This window comes from Colias eurytheme, chromosome 32 (assembly GCF_061535395.1).
Source record: "Colias eurytheme isolate Ceu_HAF_F1 chromosome 32, ilColEury1 Martin Lab GWU primary, whole genome shotgun sequence".
Lineage (NCBI taxonomy): Eukaryota > Metazoa > Arthropoda > Insecta > Lepidoptera > Pieridae > Colias > Colias eurytheme.
The window spans coordinates 7,541,829-7,560,974 of NC_143011.1; the positions used below are offsets into that span (position 1 = coordinate 7,541,829).

The window sequence follows — 19,146 nt, forward strand, 5'->3', positions numbered from 1 at the left end:
AAACAGAACCTGGTAAAGAAGATGCAGCACGTGTGCATCCCGGCGAAATCGGATCGGTAGCCATTTGAGTTTAGACCGAAACTCAGATACGTGGTCGTATTTCCGTAGACCAAATATGAATCGTATACAAAGATTTTGTAAACGATCAAGCTTGTTTAATTGGTCCACGGTGATATTGACAAAACTTACATCGGCGTAGTCGAGTATGGGCAAGAGAAGGGATTGTGCTAACAGAATTTTGGTTGGGAGAGGGAGGAAATTTTGTAAGCGTCGCAAAGAAGCAACTGTGGCATAAACTTTCTTACTTACCTGTTTGATGTGATGCCTCCAGGATAGAGTATTATCGAAGTATACCCCAAGGTTCCTTACAGTTTCGCTATAGGGAATTGCGATACCGTCAACGATAATAGGCGGGAGGTTCACCCAATTAACCCTTGCAATTAAAGAAGGACTACCAATAATTATAACCTGAGTTTTTAACGGATTTACTTTCAGGCCATATGCCGAGCTCCAAGTTAAAATGCTATGCAAATCCTTGTTAGTTGAATTGATAGCCTGGTGTAAATCGTCAAGGGTTGATTGGGTGTAGACTTGGAGATCGTCGGCATACATGTGGTAGTCGCATGAGAGTTTACTTGAAATAGTGTTAATGAAAATGGAAAATAGTAAGGGGGACAAGACCCCGCCTTGAGGAACACCAGCACTGACATCACACCACGATGATACAACCTCATCTATGCATATTCGCTGACGTCGCCCGTGTAAATAACTGGAGAACCAGTCAACTACAGGAGTCGATATGTTGAGGCAGCGCAGTAGACTTAGAAGCACATCATGGTCCACAGTGTTAAAAGCATTACTAAAATCTAGTAATGTTAAGACAGTGAGCTTCTTATTGTCCATCCCGTATCGAATGTCGTCGGTAATCTTGACTAGTGCAGTGGTCGTACTATGACCGGAGCGGAAACCGGATTGGAAAGGATTAAGAAGATTGTGCAGGTTGAGGAACCGTTGCAGTTGTTCGTGCACTAATCTTTCAAGGATTTTTGAAAGAAATGTCAGGATAGATATAGGACGGTAGTCAGAATAGGAGGATGGATTAATTTTCTTGGGCAAAGGTATAACATGGGAATCTTTCCAAGACTTAGGAAATGTACTTGAGGATAAAGAAAAGTTAAGGATGTTTGTTATGGCAGGAATTACGAGGTCTAGGATAGGAAGGATCATTTTACGACCAATACCGTCACAACCAACCGCATTCGACGCAATGGACAATATGCTGCGTCTAACATCACACTCGGTAAACTGCTTAAACACAAAGGGGGGGAAATCCAGAGCTGGTGTTTCTGAAACCGATTTTAATGTCATTTGCTTATTTATATTATTAAATACACAATGTGGATTGGAAAAATACTGATTCAGCAGTTCAAGATTTATGTTGGCAGTATTTGACACATTGCGTTGCTTACCAATGCCTAAGGTTTTTAGAAATTTCCATATTACAGGGGGATCACCACTCTCGACAGAAGCATGGAAATAACGTCTTTGTGCGTCCCTACAACATGTATTACAACGATTCCTTATCTTGTGATATTTCTCTCGACTCGCATCAGATTTCACACACTTAAATTTGGCCTTGGCACGAGCTTTGGCCTTCAATAAAGTTTTCAATTCTTCCGTAAGCCAGGGCGCAGGAAGATGCTTCACTTTTATTCTTCTAAACGGTGCATGCACATCGTAAAGATTCGTTAAGCAGGTGTTAAAATAGGAGACCTTTTCGTCTAGAGACGTGGAAGTTAGGAGAGGAGACCAATTAATCTTACGGGCATCGTTTTGGAGCGCATTGTTATCTATACTGTTAAAATTGCGCCGCAAGATAGTTTTGGGCTTATCTTTTGGTGGACGGATATTATATGATAAATATAGGAGATGGTGGTGGGAAAATATGTCAGCAGGGAGTTGTCCGTGTTTGCACACCAGATCGGGAGAGGAGGTAATGATTACGTCGAGGAGAGAAGGAGCACAGTTCGGGAGGTGGTGAGTGGCATCGAGTGGAAGGAGACTAAGGTTATGCGTGTCAACTAAAGTTAAAAATTTTTTGGAACGACTATCTTTCTTTAAGAGGCAAGTATTGAAGTCTCCCATAAATATACATTTATCAAATAAAGGTAAGTATTTATCAAAGGTAGCATCTAAGGAGGAAAAGTAATCAATTAGCAGGGAGGGACTATAGAAAACGCCAAGGAGTATTTTGGAATGGGATAGGATAACTTCAAGGAGAAGATGTTCTGCAGCATCGGTAGGAGGAGGTTGGGATGATTGGTTAACAACGGAAAAAGGTATATAAGAACGAAGATAGATCGCAACGCCCCCACCAGTTTTACCGGTACGGTCGTTGCGAATAAGTTGAAAGCCGGGGAGAGAATAAGAAGAAGAGGATAAGCAAGGTTTGAACCAGGTTTCGGAGACTAGGATTGCGTGGATATTACTTGACTCGAACGATGTAAGCATGTCAGTATAGTGCGCCGGAATGCTTTGTGCGTTGATATGGACAACGTTGAAGGTTTTTCGGGTATCAGAGAAAACATTTGATAGTTCTACATTTAAGGGGACAAAACTTGTGCTGTAGTAGCTACCGTCGCTATCAGAATCCACAGTACAATACGACACATTACTGGAAGTATCAGTAATGACCGACATCAGGCAATAACGATTGCAAATATAAAATAGAATACAAAATTCAAATAAAATACTTATATAATAATAAATTTGTTATATATATATATATAATAAAATGTAAAAATATATATCAATAACGTTAGTTTGTACTGACCAGTATCTGAAAGAAATATTTAACAACAATTGTAAGACATTGCAAAAAGACTTGTAGCCACAACCTTAAAAACTGAATGACATATGACAGCTGTTGATGGTTGACACTTGACAGATAAGGAAATAGTTTACAATTAATGATCTACTGACTTCTAAGTTCTAGTAAACAAAATAAATATATTATTTTTGTATCTACCTGCCATCTTAAAAAGCTAAAATTAAGTGAAAGTAAAATTTAACATCTTAAATGAAATTAAATGTAGAAGTTACTTAATTTAAAAACATACAGCTGTTTAAAATAAAGACAAACTACTAACTACAAATTATTTGAGAAACTAACAAAACATGTTGGAAATTATATTATTAAAAAAAAAAGATAGTAATATACCAAACAAGATTACTTTTTCTGGGCACGCCGTGTGCGAATATTTGGAGCCACTTGATCTTTAGTGTTATCTTGCTGTGGGGCACGAGCAGGTATTGGAGCAGAATCAGATACAGGACCCGGGATAGCTTCAAATTCCATTTGGCAAGAGATTTTGTAGCGCCTGCCTTGGCTGGTTATGTAAATAATACCATCCCTTGTCCAGCAGTTAGAAATGCCAAACCGCTGACGGGCTGCCATGAAAATGTCATGTCTTGGTTTAGTTAAAAATTCGGATAAGGTTATGCCGGACCCTTTGAGGTTGGTTTTTGAAAACCAAATTCGGTTTCTGACTTCAAGATCCTTAAACTTTATAAGAACAGGTCTAGGTTTATTATTAGTTGCACGACCAATTCTGTGGCATTCATTTAAATCTTTGGAAATGTCAGCGATGTCACCATGTTCACCGAGTGCCTTGGAGACAACATTGGCAGTGTTCTCCTTTTGTGTCTCAGGAACACCATGTACCAGAAGTATTTTGCGCCTGCTTCTCATCTCCTGCTTGTCGTAGAGTTTTGAAAGCATATCAACTTGTGATTGAATACACTGAAGAGATGACATGACAAGACCTCTGAACATGTAAAATTCAGATGAAAGATTGGCGTTGGGATTTCCTGGATTTTGTGAGGTCATATCTAGCTGACGTTGAAAATCTTCCATTCTGTCCTTAAACATTTGTGACATCTGTGCTACTGAGTGTTTAATGTCATCCATATTTTATCTCTTATAATTTTAAATGTAGTTGCCAAAAAGTGATGTGAATTAGTAGAGGATATTTATACTGGTATGTACAAACTTTTAAACCAGCATTACACTAGTTTTACCATAAAAATGTAAATAAATACTTATTTTAAACTTTTAAGTCTGAAGAAAAACGTGTGCTCTTTTTAACCATCTACCCTCGAAAAAATATGTTATTTCGTTTTGTTAGAATTGCACATTTGCAGAACTTTTTTCAATTACGATTACATATTTATAATAATAATGACCGATACAAGTAATTATTTAAAGATTTGATTTGACTGATAAACCATTCTAAACATAATAAACAATTTCTGATTTAAAGAACTGACGTTGCTACAATTTTGTGTCAATAAACCTTTTCTCTTTTTAAATACCAGAGACTTTACTCTAAAAATCGAAATCTGACATCTAGAATCGAATGCATTGATTACTTGTGAATAAAAATTATCATAAATCTATACAAATATTATAAAGAGGAAAGGTTTGATTTTTTGTTTGTTTGTTTGTTTGTATGAATTGAATAGGCTCCGAAACTACTTGGCAGATTTGAAAAATTCTTTCACTGTTGGAAAGCTACATCATTTCTGAGTGACATAGGCTATATTTCATTTTCAAAAAAAATAGGCATCCTTACTAAAATTACGATAACGTAATCCAAGGTGTGAAAAAAATATCAAAAAACTACCTTACATCGCGTGCGCTGCGAAAACTATTGATGATAGAACAAAATGATATACTACATTTTTTTAGAACACACCATTATCTACAAAAAATCAGCGGCAGCATATCTCTAACTATTACAGTCATGTCACAATAAGCGTTTTTTTATTGAAAAAAAGAAATTAAAATACCACCGCTACAAAAAGCTCTTTATTTGTACCTTGGTATTAACCCTTATCAAAATAAACGATGTATTATTTAAGACTTTCAAAAAGAGAGCCTATGACTACCTGAAGGGCCAATAAATTAAGCCACTCCCTGATCCACTGAAGCCATTTCCTTAATATTATTTTTCGTTTTACTAAATATCCTGTCCCTCTCCCTCTACCAGTAGGCAACACCCGTAACCCAGTTACGGTAGTCTATGGGCGGCGCACTTAGCTTACCATCAGGCAAGGCGTCGGCTCGTTTGCCTTCTTCTACCATAAAAAAAAAAAAAAAAAAAAAAAAGACTGCTTCAATATCTTTATATTACTTTTTGAATTATTCGATTCTGACAATCCATTCAAAAGATATCACGAGTTAAAAAAAAATTAAAAAATAAACTGTATTCGGCTAGCTATGCGTTGTAGGCGTCACTCGGGCAGGGGTACGGGAGGGGGGTTAAGATCACGAAATAAACTTGCCGCGCGGCTTACTCGCGCGGTCGGCTCCCTACGTGATGGACGTGTGCGGAATTTACGCTTGATAATAATTCGTTTAGTAAGTAACTAAACCGATTTAAAAAGTTCTTTTCAGAACTAAACCCATTTATATAAAACTAGCTTCCGCCCGCGACTCCGTCCGCGCGGATGTCGGTCTTCGCGTGGATGATGGCCTTATCACTCTTAAGTGATAAGGCCGCCTTCTGTGCTGTTTTTCTCTTAGAATAAGTTTTGTTTGTATTTTATGTATTTTGGCAGCACAATAAAGAGTATAAAATAAATGATTTATTTCTCCATTTTGAGTAACTCTGACAATGACATCTTATAAATATCTATTGGACCCAAATACGGCTAGGCCTATAATAATACGGAACGTGTGTTCGCGGTTCTACACTCTACAGAACAACGTCTATGGATAAAACTGAAGAATTAAGATTAATTTTTTTTCTACGTATTTTTCCAGGATAAAAAGTATCCTATTTTACGCCCAGGATAATAAGGTATAATTATACCAAGTTTCATCGAAATCGAACCGTCAGTTTTCCCGTGATGCCTTAAACCTAAAACAAATGTGACAACAGCACAAAAATAACATCTTAAAAAGTTTAAAACGAATAATTCGTAACTGAACCGCAGAAAACACTCAAAAAGTGGTGAAAGCTTATTCTCAACTGAATATTTACCAACTTGAATTTAAAGTAATCATGTGATAACATAATATCTGCCTACAAAAAAAAACTAGAGAAACACTTCAAAACTTTTTTTTTTATCGGCAAATTTACATGTGGCTAAATTTCTTAACGGTATATTTACTTTTGAAAACTCAACTTAAAACAATTAATAAGTGTAGGCTTAAACTCATCTGTGAATCTAATATCGAACGGCAAAAGGGCTGAGCTAAATTTTAGTTTCAACGTAATAAGAATGAACTGCTCAACAACTACTGTACAACTACCTAATTGATGTATTCAGTTGATGTCAAACTGCAGCTAGTCACAAAAACTATTATCAAGAAATTACATTAAATGCACACAATGTAAATCGATTAGGTATTTTATTTTTATTTATTTTATTTATTTGATTTGCCAACAGATGTACATCTTATATTTATAATATATTTTGAGTATGTGACATAAATTAGCATGCATAGCAAGATGTAGATCCAATTACAGGCAAATACAACATGCATTTTTGAGTTGTATCAAATTATAGCTTCTAATCGTAGTATAAATTCTAATCAGAAAACATTATTCTCACCAGTATAATTTTTATGTAAAACGCTTTTATATGCAAACAAACTAAGAAAGTTGATGTCAACTTTTGTGCTGTTAAATAATCTATTATGTTCCCGACAAACTCTAGCAATGACGCTGTTGAAGCCTAAATTGGTTCTATATCTTTTGACAAAAAATACATTGGTTTTCCTAGAGTATCTCCTTGGAACAGCTATATTAATTTTTGATAGAAGATTAGGACAAATATACGAATTTGTAACAATTTTATATAACAACATTTGATCTGCCATCCATCTCCGATGTTTAAGACTTTCCATTTTAAAAAAGTTTAATCTGAGGTCGTATGATTTTAAAGATTTAAGTTTTTGTAGAAGGTACTATCGAATACTCCACGTTTAGGACTTATTTGAAGCTAAAAAAAAACAAAAAAAAATGTGTGCGTGTACTACGCGTACGTGTACACACGTAAGAAATGAAACTTCTTTATGACCTTATTTTTCAAAAAATAATTTACTATATGCAACTTTACAGAAATATGTCGAATCACGCGTGATAGGGATAAGAAAAAAAATGGTGCGTAACGGAAAAATGTCACGCGTAACGAAAAAAATGTTACACTAATTTTTTTTTTCAACCCCGATAAAGAAGTTTCACTTCAAAAACCTTCAGAAAACCTGGATGGGTTTTTCTTTTCTCTATTCAATTAAACAGACATTGTCTGACGATAGTATGTAAACTGTAAAGGCGCTATTAACCTTAAGATTATTTTCATTTTCTTTTTTTTTTAACCGTCTTAATATCTTAACATTTAACGTACCCTAACGTTGATGGGATAGTTAAGAGTTCTTAATTTTAAAGCAATCTAATGTACTAAAACCAAATGTAGATCCAATTATAAGATTTATCTTACGCCAGATGTTTATTTGAACACACGCTAATTATCTGTGACATTGTATTATGAACTGCCTAAATAAGGACCTAATAAATTCTCTGTAAAAATTCAAAACTAAATGCCTCGATTTACCTTTTATTTGATAAAACTAAATCTGCAACATTTCATAAAACTTCATATCGTAAAACTGTATACTGTGAATTGTTCACAACTTTATTTTAAGAAATTACCTCAAATATCACCTTAAATAAAACCTACGAAAAGTTTTTTTTAAACCTCTAATGCACTAGTTAAGGCATTACTTTTCGTTTTTAATCGAATAGCAATAAGGCTGTCTTTGTGTAGCAATTAATTGCTATTTGTCAAGGGTTATAGCCTAAATAAAAACTAACGCAGGTAGTTTAAGAAATTAATGCGGGTAGTCAAGAAACTAACGCGGGTAGTTAAGAAAAAGTAATTCGCATACTGTTTTTGTTCTGATACACGGACAAGTGAATGTTTATTGTTTACGTTCGATTGAAGGATCTGGATGCAGTGTACCAATTAATGTGCTTTCTTTGTTAGTGTTAGCTCACAAAATAACAAACATTAAAGCAATTCGTTACTTAATTTATCTTGATGGCAGTGCTTACGCCACAAAGTATTTTTTTAAAATTACGTGAATTACCTACTAAAGTGAACCCGTCCCTGAATAAGTGAAATAGGTACTGTTAATTTATCACTGCGTAACTAAGATGGGCTGAATGTAATGGAATAAGTTTTAACTAACTACAAAACCGTAAAGCAATATCGCACGACCTAATAATAACAACACTGCGTAAATAAGTTGAGTTAAATGTAATGCAATACGATTTAACTATACACTGGTCTTGTAGGCTACAACTTTTAACAAAATCTAATCGTTACATTCGGTACAACCTGTAAATCAGCACTGTTTTTGTGCAACATTTTGCCGCGGCTGTGACCATTTTCCTCAATTAATTTAAAATAAATTTTGTAACTAATGTTTTTGGCAATAAATTTCTTTTTCTTTTGAATAAGTTACTTGAAGTTACTACATTTTGAAAACCTACTTTCTTTATCTTACTGTACACTCAAAGTGGAATGTTATCTACTGACCGGTTTTGTATGAGATTGAAGGATAGTTGCACGACACGTCGCTCTGGTTCCGGTGATCTCAGGCCCGAAGTGTTGATGGTACCTAGTGATGGTAGCGCGACGCCCGGCATGGTATTGCGGTGCCTGGCATGGATGTGCAACGCCTGGCGTGGTGTCGCGGAGCCCAGCTTGGTGCCGCGGCGCTCAGTATGGATGCGTAATGCACCACATGGCGCCACGTATGACGCTCGACGCTCGACGCATGATGCTCGACGCTCGACGCATGATGCTCGAAGCCGGACGCTCGACGCGATGGCACGGTGCATGACATGATGACACGGCGCTGCTCGCGATGATACGGCTTCTTACGCGGTGATTCGAGCGGCAGTGGCATCCGCGCAGCGCGAGGCGAAGTTGCCACCCTGCCCGCACATAACGAGCTCTCCCTTTGTCACCGGCTGCTCAGTGACACGTATGCTCGTAGATCTGTAGGATGCTTCTTCCCGTTGAAACTGGATCGAAGTGCCACGTGGTTGCGGCGCTTTGACTTTCAATCAGGTTATCGTATATCGTATCGAGGTTATCGCCACGTGTTTTCTCATTTGCTCGATTTGATCCCAATTCTGATGTCGGAGCAAGGTGTAGAATGTGAATCTATTTTCAAGCTGTGGGCGTTGCGTTGGGTAATCGAGCAAAGAAACACCTCAAACTCAATCATTTCTTTATTTACCACCGATTCGGAAAGCAGTATCTACAGAGAAGAACCGGCAAGAAACTCCATAGTTGCTCTTTTTAATCATGTCAGTTTTAATACAATCACTTTAAATACAATCACTTAATAACCGTTACGTTACACATTTAAATTAAACACTAGCAAAGAAAAGGTTAACAGTTCCTAGTAGTGGAAGGTCCGAACTCTTCGATGTTCGAATGTAAAGTGCCGTCCCGAGGGCGAGCCTTCACGGGCTCGACCCGGTACAAACATGAAGTAAGCCGCCAACTTCACTGTGCTGCCACCTCCCGGAACTCGTGCTTAGAGTCGTTTTACATCCGCGCTATTGACCGTCTCCGACTGTTACAAATCTTAAAATCATACATAGTACATTATTTTCCATAGACAAGGTTTTCTGTTATTTATAATCTACCGCCTGACAACTTAACCTCCCCTCCAGTCGGTTAGTTGTCAGTCGATCGCTCACATTTTTTGAAGAAACGATCAGCTAGCAATTGATCCTGAACAGCCGACCAGTGCGGTCAACAAGTCAGTGCCTTAGCCGTGCCTCATGCTTGTTTTAGGGTTATTTAAATCTATTATTTAAGATTGTGAAAGATTGCGAATATTATAGTAAAAAGTGAATGTAACAAGGAGGAATATTAAAATATCAGTTGTGAAGAAGGCGTTTCATTCCACAACCCAACAGCTTCAGAAGTGGGATAACGATAACAAGATTGGTGATGGGCCGTGATTGGTCAAGGACTCCTTCACGCAGCCGAGACGGCAGTCGTGAGGGCAATGAACAGCGAAGCCGGCGTAGTAGAGAGCGCCGCAGTGAAAAGCGCTCAGACCGCCGCAGTCAGCGCCCAAGCCCGAACCGAAGTGCCAGTCACCGGAGCCGCCCTAACACTGAGCACCACCAAAGGAGTCCCGGTGAGCGACGTTCTAGGCGTAGTATTGAACGTCGCAGCCAACGATCAGGTGAACATCGAAGTCGTAGCCGCAGTCAGCTACGAAATCGCCACGATAGCAGAATTATGAATATTGATCGGGACCGTAGAAGTAGGAAACGTAGTAAGGACTGTTCTATTACAAGACCCCAAAAAGGTGATAAAAGCGATGTAACTAGTACTTTAATAGATTCATTTGTTGATGCGATTAAATCGATGAAATCTAGTTCTAGTGATAAATTTTCGTCTATTCACAATGTAATACCTGATTTTGATCCAATGGCAAAAGAACAGACTGTTAATGCGTGGTTATCGAAGGTTGAGGAATGTAAATTAATTTACGAATGGTCAGAAAAACAAGTCGTGCACTACGCTCTGCCTAAACTCTCGGGAATAGCTAAAACGTGGTACCAAAGTCTCCCCACTTTGCTGTATTCTTGGGAGGAATGGAAAGTTAAATTAATTGAAACTTTTCCATCTACCCAGAATTATGGTGAATTATTAACTGAAATGTTGAATAAAAAACTACGGTTTAGTGAATCTCCCGAATTATATTATTACACTAAAATTAACTTACTAAACCGTTGCAACATATATGGCAAAAATGCAGTTGATTGTCTAATTTATGGAATTGAAGATAGGGGTATTAGACTAGGAGCTCAAGCGGCACAATTTTCTGAACCTGAACAGTTACTCAAATTTTTTAAAACTGTTAAACCAGGCGTTTCTAGGGATACCGAAAGATCAATTCGAGATAGGGATAAACGGCCGGTACCAAATAATTCAAATAGGGTCTTGAATAAGCCGAATAGATTCGAACCGGGTCGGATAACTTGTTTCAATTGTAACGAAGTAGGTCACCCCAGCTATAAATGCAATAAACCGTTATTAAAGTGTAGTCGTTGTAATTTATTAGGTCATTTGTCTAATGCGTGTTCTAAAATGGAACCCGCTCAAAAGCTAGATAAGGAAAAAACCGTGTTGAAAATCTCTAGTCAACAATCGGCGAGTATTTACACTTTTCCTATACGTATTAACGGGGTAAATGTCCAATGTCATTTAGATTTAGGGAGCGAATGTACTCTAATTCGGTTGACGGACGCCCTAAATCTAGGGTTCGATTGGACCACAAATGATTTACCCTTACTAAAAGGCCTAGGCAATATACCGTACCAGCCTATCGGTAAGTCGTTAGTTAATATTGAGGTACAAGGAATTACTGAAAAAGATATAGAAATATTAGTTATTAATGATAACCTCATTAACTATCCAGTGCTTCTAGGGCATTCATTTTCAGAACGGCCGGGTATTAAAATTACTAAAACCGTAGATAAACTGGAGATTTGTAAGACCCAAAACGCTAAAATACACTTGTTATGTAGGGAGCAAACTTATATTAACCCTGAGGCAATACAAACTGTCGCAGTATTAGCAAAACCTGAACTTTCTTGTACTGTATATGTTAGAGGTGGTATGCGGGGACAAAATGGTTCTGAATTCTATTTGTTTCCGGGAGAATATGAATTAAAAGATGGATTAGGCTGTCTTCTTATCTTAAATCCTAGAACTAAGGGTTTAATTCTAGAACGTGAACAGTTGCTGATACGCAGTATGGTAATGAGTAATGATTGTAAATATGTAAATAACGTTAATTTCACTGACAGGAATGATATATCTGAGCCTGTTATAGGGGATAATCTTAGCGAATTAGAAAAACAAATGGTGAAGGACTTGCTCGCAAGATATAGCAGCTGTTTTTCTTCCTGTCTTAAGGATCTCGGATTTACAACTGTATTAGAAATGGATATACAATTAAAGAATGAAGAACCGGTAGTTTACAGGCCTTATAGACTCTCGTATGCAGAAAGAGAAGATGTCAGGCGCATGGTAGCAGAAATGTTAGATTGTGGTATAGTTAAGGAGTCTTCATCACCTTACGCGAGCCCCATTGTATTGGTAAGAAAGAAAAGTGGTGAGAGGCGAATGTGTGTTGACTACAGAGCCTTAAACAGCAGGACTAAGCGAGACCATTATCCTCTCCCTAGGGTAGAAGACCTTCTTGATCAATTAGCGGGCCATAAGATGTTCATATCGCTGGATTTGGCTTCAGGGTACTATCAGATTCCCATCTCGGAGAAGTCTCAAGAGAAGACCGCGTTTGTTACGCCAGATGGACAATATGAATACACCAGAATGCCATTTGGCTTAGCAAACGCTCCTTCGGTTTTCCAAAGAGCCATGCATAAGATTCTTAATAAAGCACGGTTAAGTTATGTAATTGTGTATATGGATGATGTTTTGATACCCGCGCGTTGCTTTGATGAAGCGCTGCAAAGACTAGAAGAAGTTTTGAACTTATTAAAAGAAGGAGGCTTAACACTGAAAATGCAGAAATGTAAATTTATGTTTGATAAATTAGACTTTTTAGGGTTTGAAATAAGTGGTAATGGTATCCAACCAGGCTCTGCGAAAACTGGAGCAGTCTCAAAATTTCCTACTCCCTTAAATCAGCATGACGTTAGACGATTTTTAGGTCTTGCCAGCTTCTTTAGAAGATTTGTCAAGGATTTTTCTCTGATAGTAAAACCATTGACGGGTCTTCTAAAGAAAAATGCGCCTTGGAAATGGGGGGAAGAAGAAGCAACTGCATTTACAGAGATTAAAAAACGATTGACCAGCAGACCAATTCTCGCACTATACGACAAAAATTTAGAAACTCAGTTACACACGGATGCGTGTAGATTCGGCATCGCGGGTATTCTTCTTCAGAAAGACGAGAAAGGTTTATGGAGAGTTGTAGCATACTACAGTCGTCAAACCACGGTAGAAGAGCAGAAACTTCACTCGTTTGAGTTAGAAACTCTAGCTGTGATAGCGTCATTAAACAAGTTTAGGGTCTACTTGTTAGGCCTACGCTTCAAAATACTAACAGATTGTAATTCATTACGCACCACACTTACAAAACGAGATGTGATCCCGAAAATTGCAAGATGGTGGGTGCAGTTACAAGAATATGACTGTGAAATTGAGTATCGACCAGGAGATAAGATGTCACATGTGGATGCCCTGAGTCGAGCTCCATCAGACTCAAAAGTAGACGATTTGCACGTTATTGATATACTTAGTGTTACTGCTGAAGATTGGATTACTACTGTTCAATCTTCAGATGACGATATAAGGCGTATTAAAGAAATATTAAGTGATCCAGAATCCCCCAACATAGTAAGTACATTTCAAAATTACAAATTAAAAAATGGACGTGTATACAGGATCATAGCTGATGATAATATCAAATGGGTAGTGCCTAGAGGCGCACGCTGGCAAATTGTTAAAGCCAATCACGATGACGTAGGCCATTTTGGGTTAGAAAAGACTTTAGATCGTATTCGGGCATTATATTGGTTTCCTAAAATGAGAACCTTTGTCACCAAATATGTTTCAGCATGTTTAGAATGTGCTCACCATAAGATGCCAGGTGGTGCTCGACAAGGTCACCTACATTCCATAAAAAAAGTAGAAATCCCCTTTCACACGGTCCACGTGGACCATGTTGGGCCTTTCATTAAGAGTAAGAAGGGGAACTCATATATCTTAGTAATCATCGATGCCTTTACTAAATTTGTTTCTTTGGCTGCCGTCAAAAGTACCAAAACGTCGGAAACTATAAAAGTAATTAAAAAAAAATCTTATTGGGTATTTTGGTACTCCAACACGCCTCATTTCTGATAGAGGTAGCTGTTTTACCAGCAAGAGGTTTAGGAAGTTTATACAGGCCTTAGGCATAAAGCATGTTATGAATGCAGTAGCCACGCCGCGAGCAAATGGTCAAGTAGAAAGGTCAAACCGAACTATATTGGCATCATTGGGAACCATGAACCATGGCAAAGATCCTAGAACATGGGATGATAATCTATCGGATATACAGTTAGGCATTAATACGACAATACACGACGTCACAAAAAAAACTCCTAGTGAATTATTATTTGGGCGTAGAGTTACAAATCCTTCGCAAGGTATATTAAGTGAAGTAATTTCGGATGTAGGACATGGAATAGTAGACGGTAAGATTGACGATATTAGATTAGATGCACGCTGCCTGATGCAACAGCAAGCGAAGGTCAGTGAAGAACGGTATAATAGAAAAAGAAAAGCGGCAAAAGTATATAAAGTAGGTGATCTAGTGCAAATTTTGAGAGCAGTTGCATCTGGCAGCGGGATGCCTAACTGTATATCCGATAGATTATCATCCCATGTTCTAGGATCTTTGCCATGGTTCATGGTTCCCAATGATGCCAATATAGTTCGGTTTGACCTTTCTACTTGACCATTTGCTCGCGGCGTGGCTACTGCATTCATAACATGCTTTATGCCTAAGGCCTGTATAAACTTCCTAAACCTCTTGCTGGTAAAACAGCTACCTCTATCAGAAATGAGGCGTGTTGGAGTACCAAAATACCCAATAAGATTTTTTTTAATTACTTTTATAGTTTCCGACGTTTTGGTACTTTTGACGGCAGCCAAAGAAACAAATTTAGTAAAGGCATCGATGATTACTAAGATATATGAGTTCCCCTTCTTACTCTTAATGAAAGGCCCAACATGGTCCACGTGGACCGTGTGAAAGGGGATTTCTACTTTTTCTATGGAATGTAGGTGACCTTGTCGAGCACCACCTGGCATCTTATGGTGAGCACATTCTAAACATGCTGAAACATATTTGGTGACAAAGGTTCTCATTTTAGGAAACCAATATAATGCCCGAATACGATCTAAAGTCTTTTCTAACCCAAAATGGCCTACGTCATCGTGATTGGCTTTAACAATTTGCCAGCGTGCGCCTCTAGGCACTACCCATTTGATATTATCATCAGCTATGATCCTGTATACACGTCCATTTTTTAATTTGTAATTTTGAAATGTACTTACTATGTTGGGGGATTCTGGATCACTTAATATTTCTTTAATACGCCTTATATCGTCATCTGAAGATTGAACAGTAGTAATCCAATCTTCAGCAGTAACACTAAGTATATCAATAACGTGCAAATCGTCTACTTTTGAGTCTGATGGAGCTCGACTCAGGGCATCCACATGTGACATCTTATCTCCTGGTCGATACTCAATTTCACAGTCATATTCTTGTAACTGCACCCACCATCTTGCAATTTTCGGGATCACATCTCGTTTTGTAAGTGTGGTGCGTAATGAATTACAATCTGTTAGTATTTTGAAGCGTAGGCCTAACAAGTAGACCCTAAACTTGTTTAATGACGCTATCACAGCTAGAGTTTCTAACTCAAACGAGTGAAGTTTCTGCTCTTCTACCGTGGTTTGACGACTGTAGTATGCTACAACTCTCCATAAACCTTTCTCGTCTTTCTGAAGAAGAATACCCGCGATGCCGAATCTACACGCATCCGTGTGTAACTGAGTTTCTAAATTTTTGTCGTATAGTGCGAGAATTGGTCTGCTGGTCAATCGTTTTTTAATCTCTGTAAATACAGTTGCTTCTTCTTCCCCCCATTTCCAAGGCGCATTTTTCTTTAGAAGACCCGTCAATGGTTTTACTATCAGAGCAAAATCCTTGACAAATCTTCTAAAGAAGCTGGCAAGACCTAAAAATCGTCTAACGTCATGCTGATTTAAGGGAGTAGGAAATTTTGAGACTGCTCCAGTTTTCGCAGAGCCTGGTTGGATACCATTACCACTTATTTCAAACCCTAAAAAGTCTAATTTATCAAACATAAATTTACATTTCTGCATTTTCAGTGTTAAGCCTCCTTCTTTTAATAAGTTCAAAACTTCTTCTAGTCTTTGCAGCGCTTCATCAAAGCAACGCGCGGGTATCAAAACATCATCCATATACACAATTACATAACTTAACCGTGCTTTATTAAGAATCTTATGCATGGCTCTTTGGAAAACCGAAGGAGCGTTTGCTAAGCCAAATGGCATTCTGGTGTATTCATATTGTCCATCTGGCGTAACAAACGCGGTCTTCTCTTGAGACTTCTCCGAGATGGGAATCTGATAGTACCCTGAAGCCAAATCCAGCGATATGAACATCTTATGGCCCGCTAATTGATCAAGAAGGTCTTCTACCCTAGGGAGAGGATAATGGTCTCGCTTAGTCCTGCTGTTTAAGGCTCTGTAGTCAACACACATTCGCCTCTCACCACTTTTCTTTCTTACCAATACAATGGGGCTCGCGTAAGGTGATGAAGACTCCTTAACTATACCACAATCTAACATTTCTGCTACCATGCGCCTGACATCTTCTCTTTCTGCATACGAGAGTCTATAAGGCCTGTAAACTACCGGTTCTTCATTCTTTAATTGTATATCCATTTCTAATACAGTTGTAAATCCGAGATCCTTAAGACAGGAAGAAAAACAGCTGCTATATCTTGCGAGCAAGTCCTTCACCATTTGTTTTTCTAATTCGCTAAGATTATCCCCTATAACAGGCTCAGATATATCATTCCTGTCAGTGAAATTAACGTTATTTACATATTTACAATCATTACTCATTACCATACTGCGTATCAGCAACTGTTCACGTTCTAGAATTAAACCCTTAGTTCTAGGATTTAAGATAAGAAGACAGCCTAATCCATCTTTTAATTCATATTCTCCCGGAAACAAATAGAATTCAGAACCATTTTGTCCCCGCATACCACCTCTAACATATACAGTACAAGAAAGTTCAGGTTTTGCTAATACTGCGACAGTTTGTATTGCCTCAGGGTTAATATAAGTTTGCTCCCTACATAACAAGTGTATTTTAGCGTTTTGGGTCTTACAAATCTCCAGTTTATCTACGGTTTTAGTAATTTTAATACCCGGCCGTTCTGAAAATGAATGCCCTAGAAGCACTGGATAGTTAATGAGGTTATCATTAATAACTAATATTTCTATATCTTTTTCAGTAATTCCTTGTACCTCAATATTAACTAACGACTTACCGATAGGCTGGTACGGTATATTGCCTAGGCCTTTTAGTAAGGGTAAATCATTTGTGGTCCAATCGAACCCTAGATTTAGGGCGTCCGTCAACCGAATTAGAGTACATTCGCTCCCTAAATCTAAATGACATTGGACATTTACCCCGTTAATACGTATAGGAAAAGTGTAAATACTCGCCGATTGTTGACTAGAGATTTTCAACACGGTTTTTTCCTTATCTAGCTTTTGAGCGGGTTCCATTTTAGAACACGCATTAGACAAATGACCTAATAAATTACAACGACTACACTTTAATAACGGTTTATTGCATTTATAGCTGGGGTGACCTACTTCGTTACAATTGAAACAAGTTATCCGACCCGGTTCGAATCTATTCGGCTTATTCAAGACCCTATTTGAATTATTTGGTACCGGCCGTTTATCCCTATCTCGAATTGATCTTTCGGTATCCCTAGAAACGCCTGGTTTAACAGTTTTAAAAAATTTGAGTAACTGTTCAGGTTCAGAAAATTGTGCCGCTTGAGCTCCTAGTCTAATACCCCTATCTTCAATTCCATAAATTAGACAATCAACTGCATTTTTGCCATATATGTTGCAACGGTTTAGTAAGTTAATTTTAGTGTAATAATATAATTCGGGAGATTCACTAAACCGTAGTTTTTTATTCAACATTTCAGTTAATAATTCACCATAATTCTGGGTAGATGGAAAAGTTTCAATTAATTTAACTTTCCATTCCTCCCAAGAATACAGCAAAGTGGGGAGACTTTGGTACCACGTTTTAGCTATTCCCGAGAGTTTAGGCAGAGCGTAGTGCACGACTTGTTTTTCTGACCATTCGTAAATTAATTTACATTCCTCAACCTTCGATAACCACGCATTAATAGTCTGTTCTTTTGCCATTGGATCAAAATCAGGTATTACATTGTGAATAGACGAAAATTTATCACTAGAACTAGATTTCATCGATTTAATCGCATCAACAAATGAATCTATTAAAGTACTAGTTACATCGCTTTTATCACCTTTTTGGGGTCTTGTAATAGAACAGTCCTTACTACGTTTCCTACTTCTACGGTCCCGATCAATATTCATAATTCTGCTATCGTGGCGATTTCGTAGCTGACTGCGGCTACGACTTCGATGTTCACCTGATCGTTGGCTGCGACGTTCAATACTACGCCTAGAACGTCGCTCACCGGGACTCCTTTGGTGGTGCTCAGTGTTAGGGCGGCTCCGGTGACTGGCACTTCGGTTCGGGCTTGGGCGCTGACTGCGGCGGTCTGAGCGCTTTTCACTGCGGCGCTCTCTACTACGCCGGCTTCGCTGTTCATTGCCCTCACGACTGCCGTCTCGGCTGCGTGAAGGAGTCCTTGACCAATCACGGCCCATCACCAATCTTGTTATCGTTATCCCACTTCTGAAGCTGTTGGGTTGTGGAATGAAACGCCTTCTTCACAACTGATATTTTAATATTCCTCCTTGTTACATTCACTTTTTACTATAATATTCGCAATCTTTCACAATCTTAAATAATAGATTTAAATAACCCTAAAACAAGCATGAGGCACGGCTAAGGCACTGACTTGTTGACCGCACTGGTCGGCTGTTCAGGATCAATTGCTAGCTGATCGTTTCTTCAAAAAATGTGAGCGATCGACTGACAACTAACCGACTGGAGGGGAGGTTAAGTTGTCAGGCGGTAGATTATAAATAACAGAAAACCTTGTCTATGGAAAATAATGTACTATGTATGATTTTAAGATTTGTAACAGTCGGAGACGGTCAATAGCGCGGATGTAAAACGACTCTAAGCACGAGTTCCGGGAGGTGGCAGCACAGTGAAGTTGGCGGCTTACTTCATGTTTGTACCGGGTCGAGCCCGTGAAGGCTCGCCCTCGGGACGGCACTTTACATTCGAACATC

The 19,146-nt window shown here is 38.3% G+C and overlaps 1 protein-coding gene across 1 annotated transcript; it reads right to left on the reverse strand.

Annotated features, from left to right (window-relative positions):
• Positions 1 to 14,102: 14,102 nt before the first annotated feature.
• On the reverse strand, positions 14,103 to 18,612 carry LOC149895285 (uncharacterized). Its single transcript, XM_090119275.1, has 3 exons — positions 17,368 to 18,612; positions 16,681 to 17,250; positions 14,103 to 14,144 (listed from the first exon to the last, which is right to left on the reverse strand). Exons 1-3 carry the CDS (start codon positions 18,610 to 18,612, stop codon positions 14,103 to 14,105), a joined length of 1,857 nt encoding a protein of 618 aa, XP_089975401.1.
• Between the last annotated feature and the right edge of the window lie 534 nt (positions 18,613 to 19,146).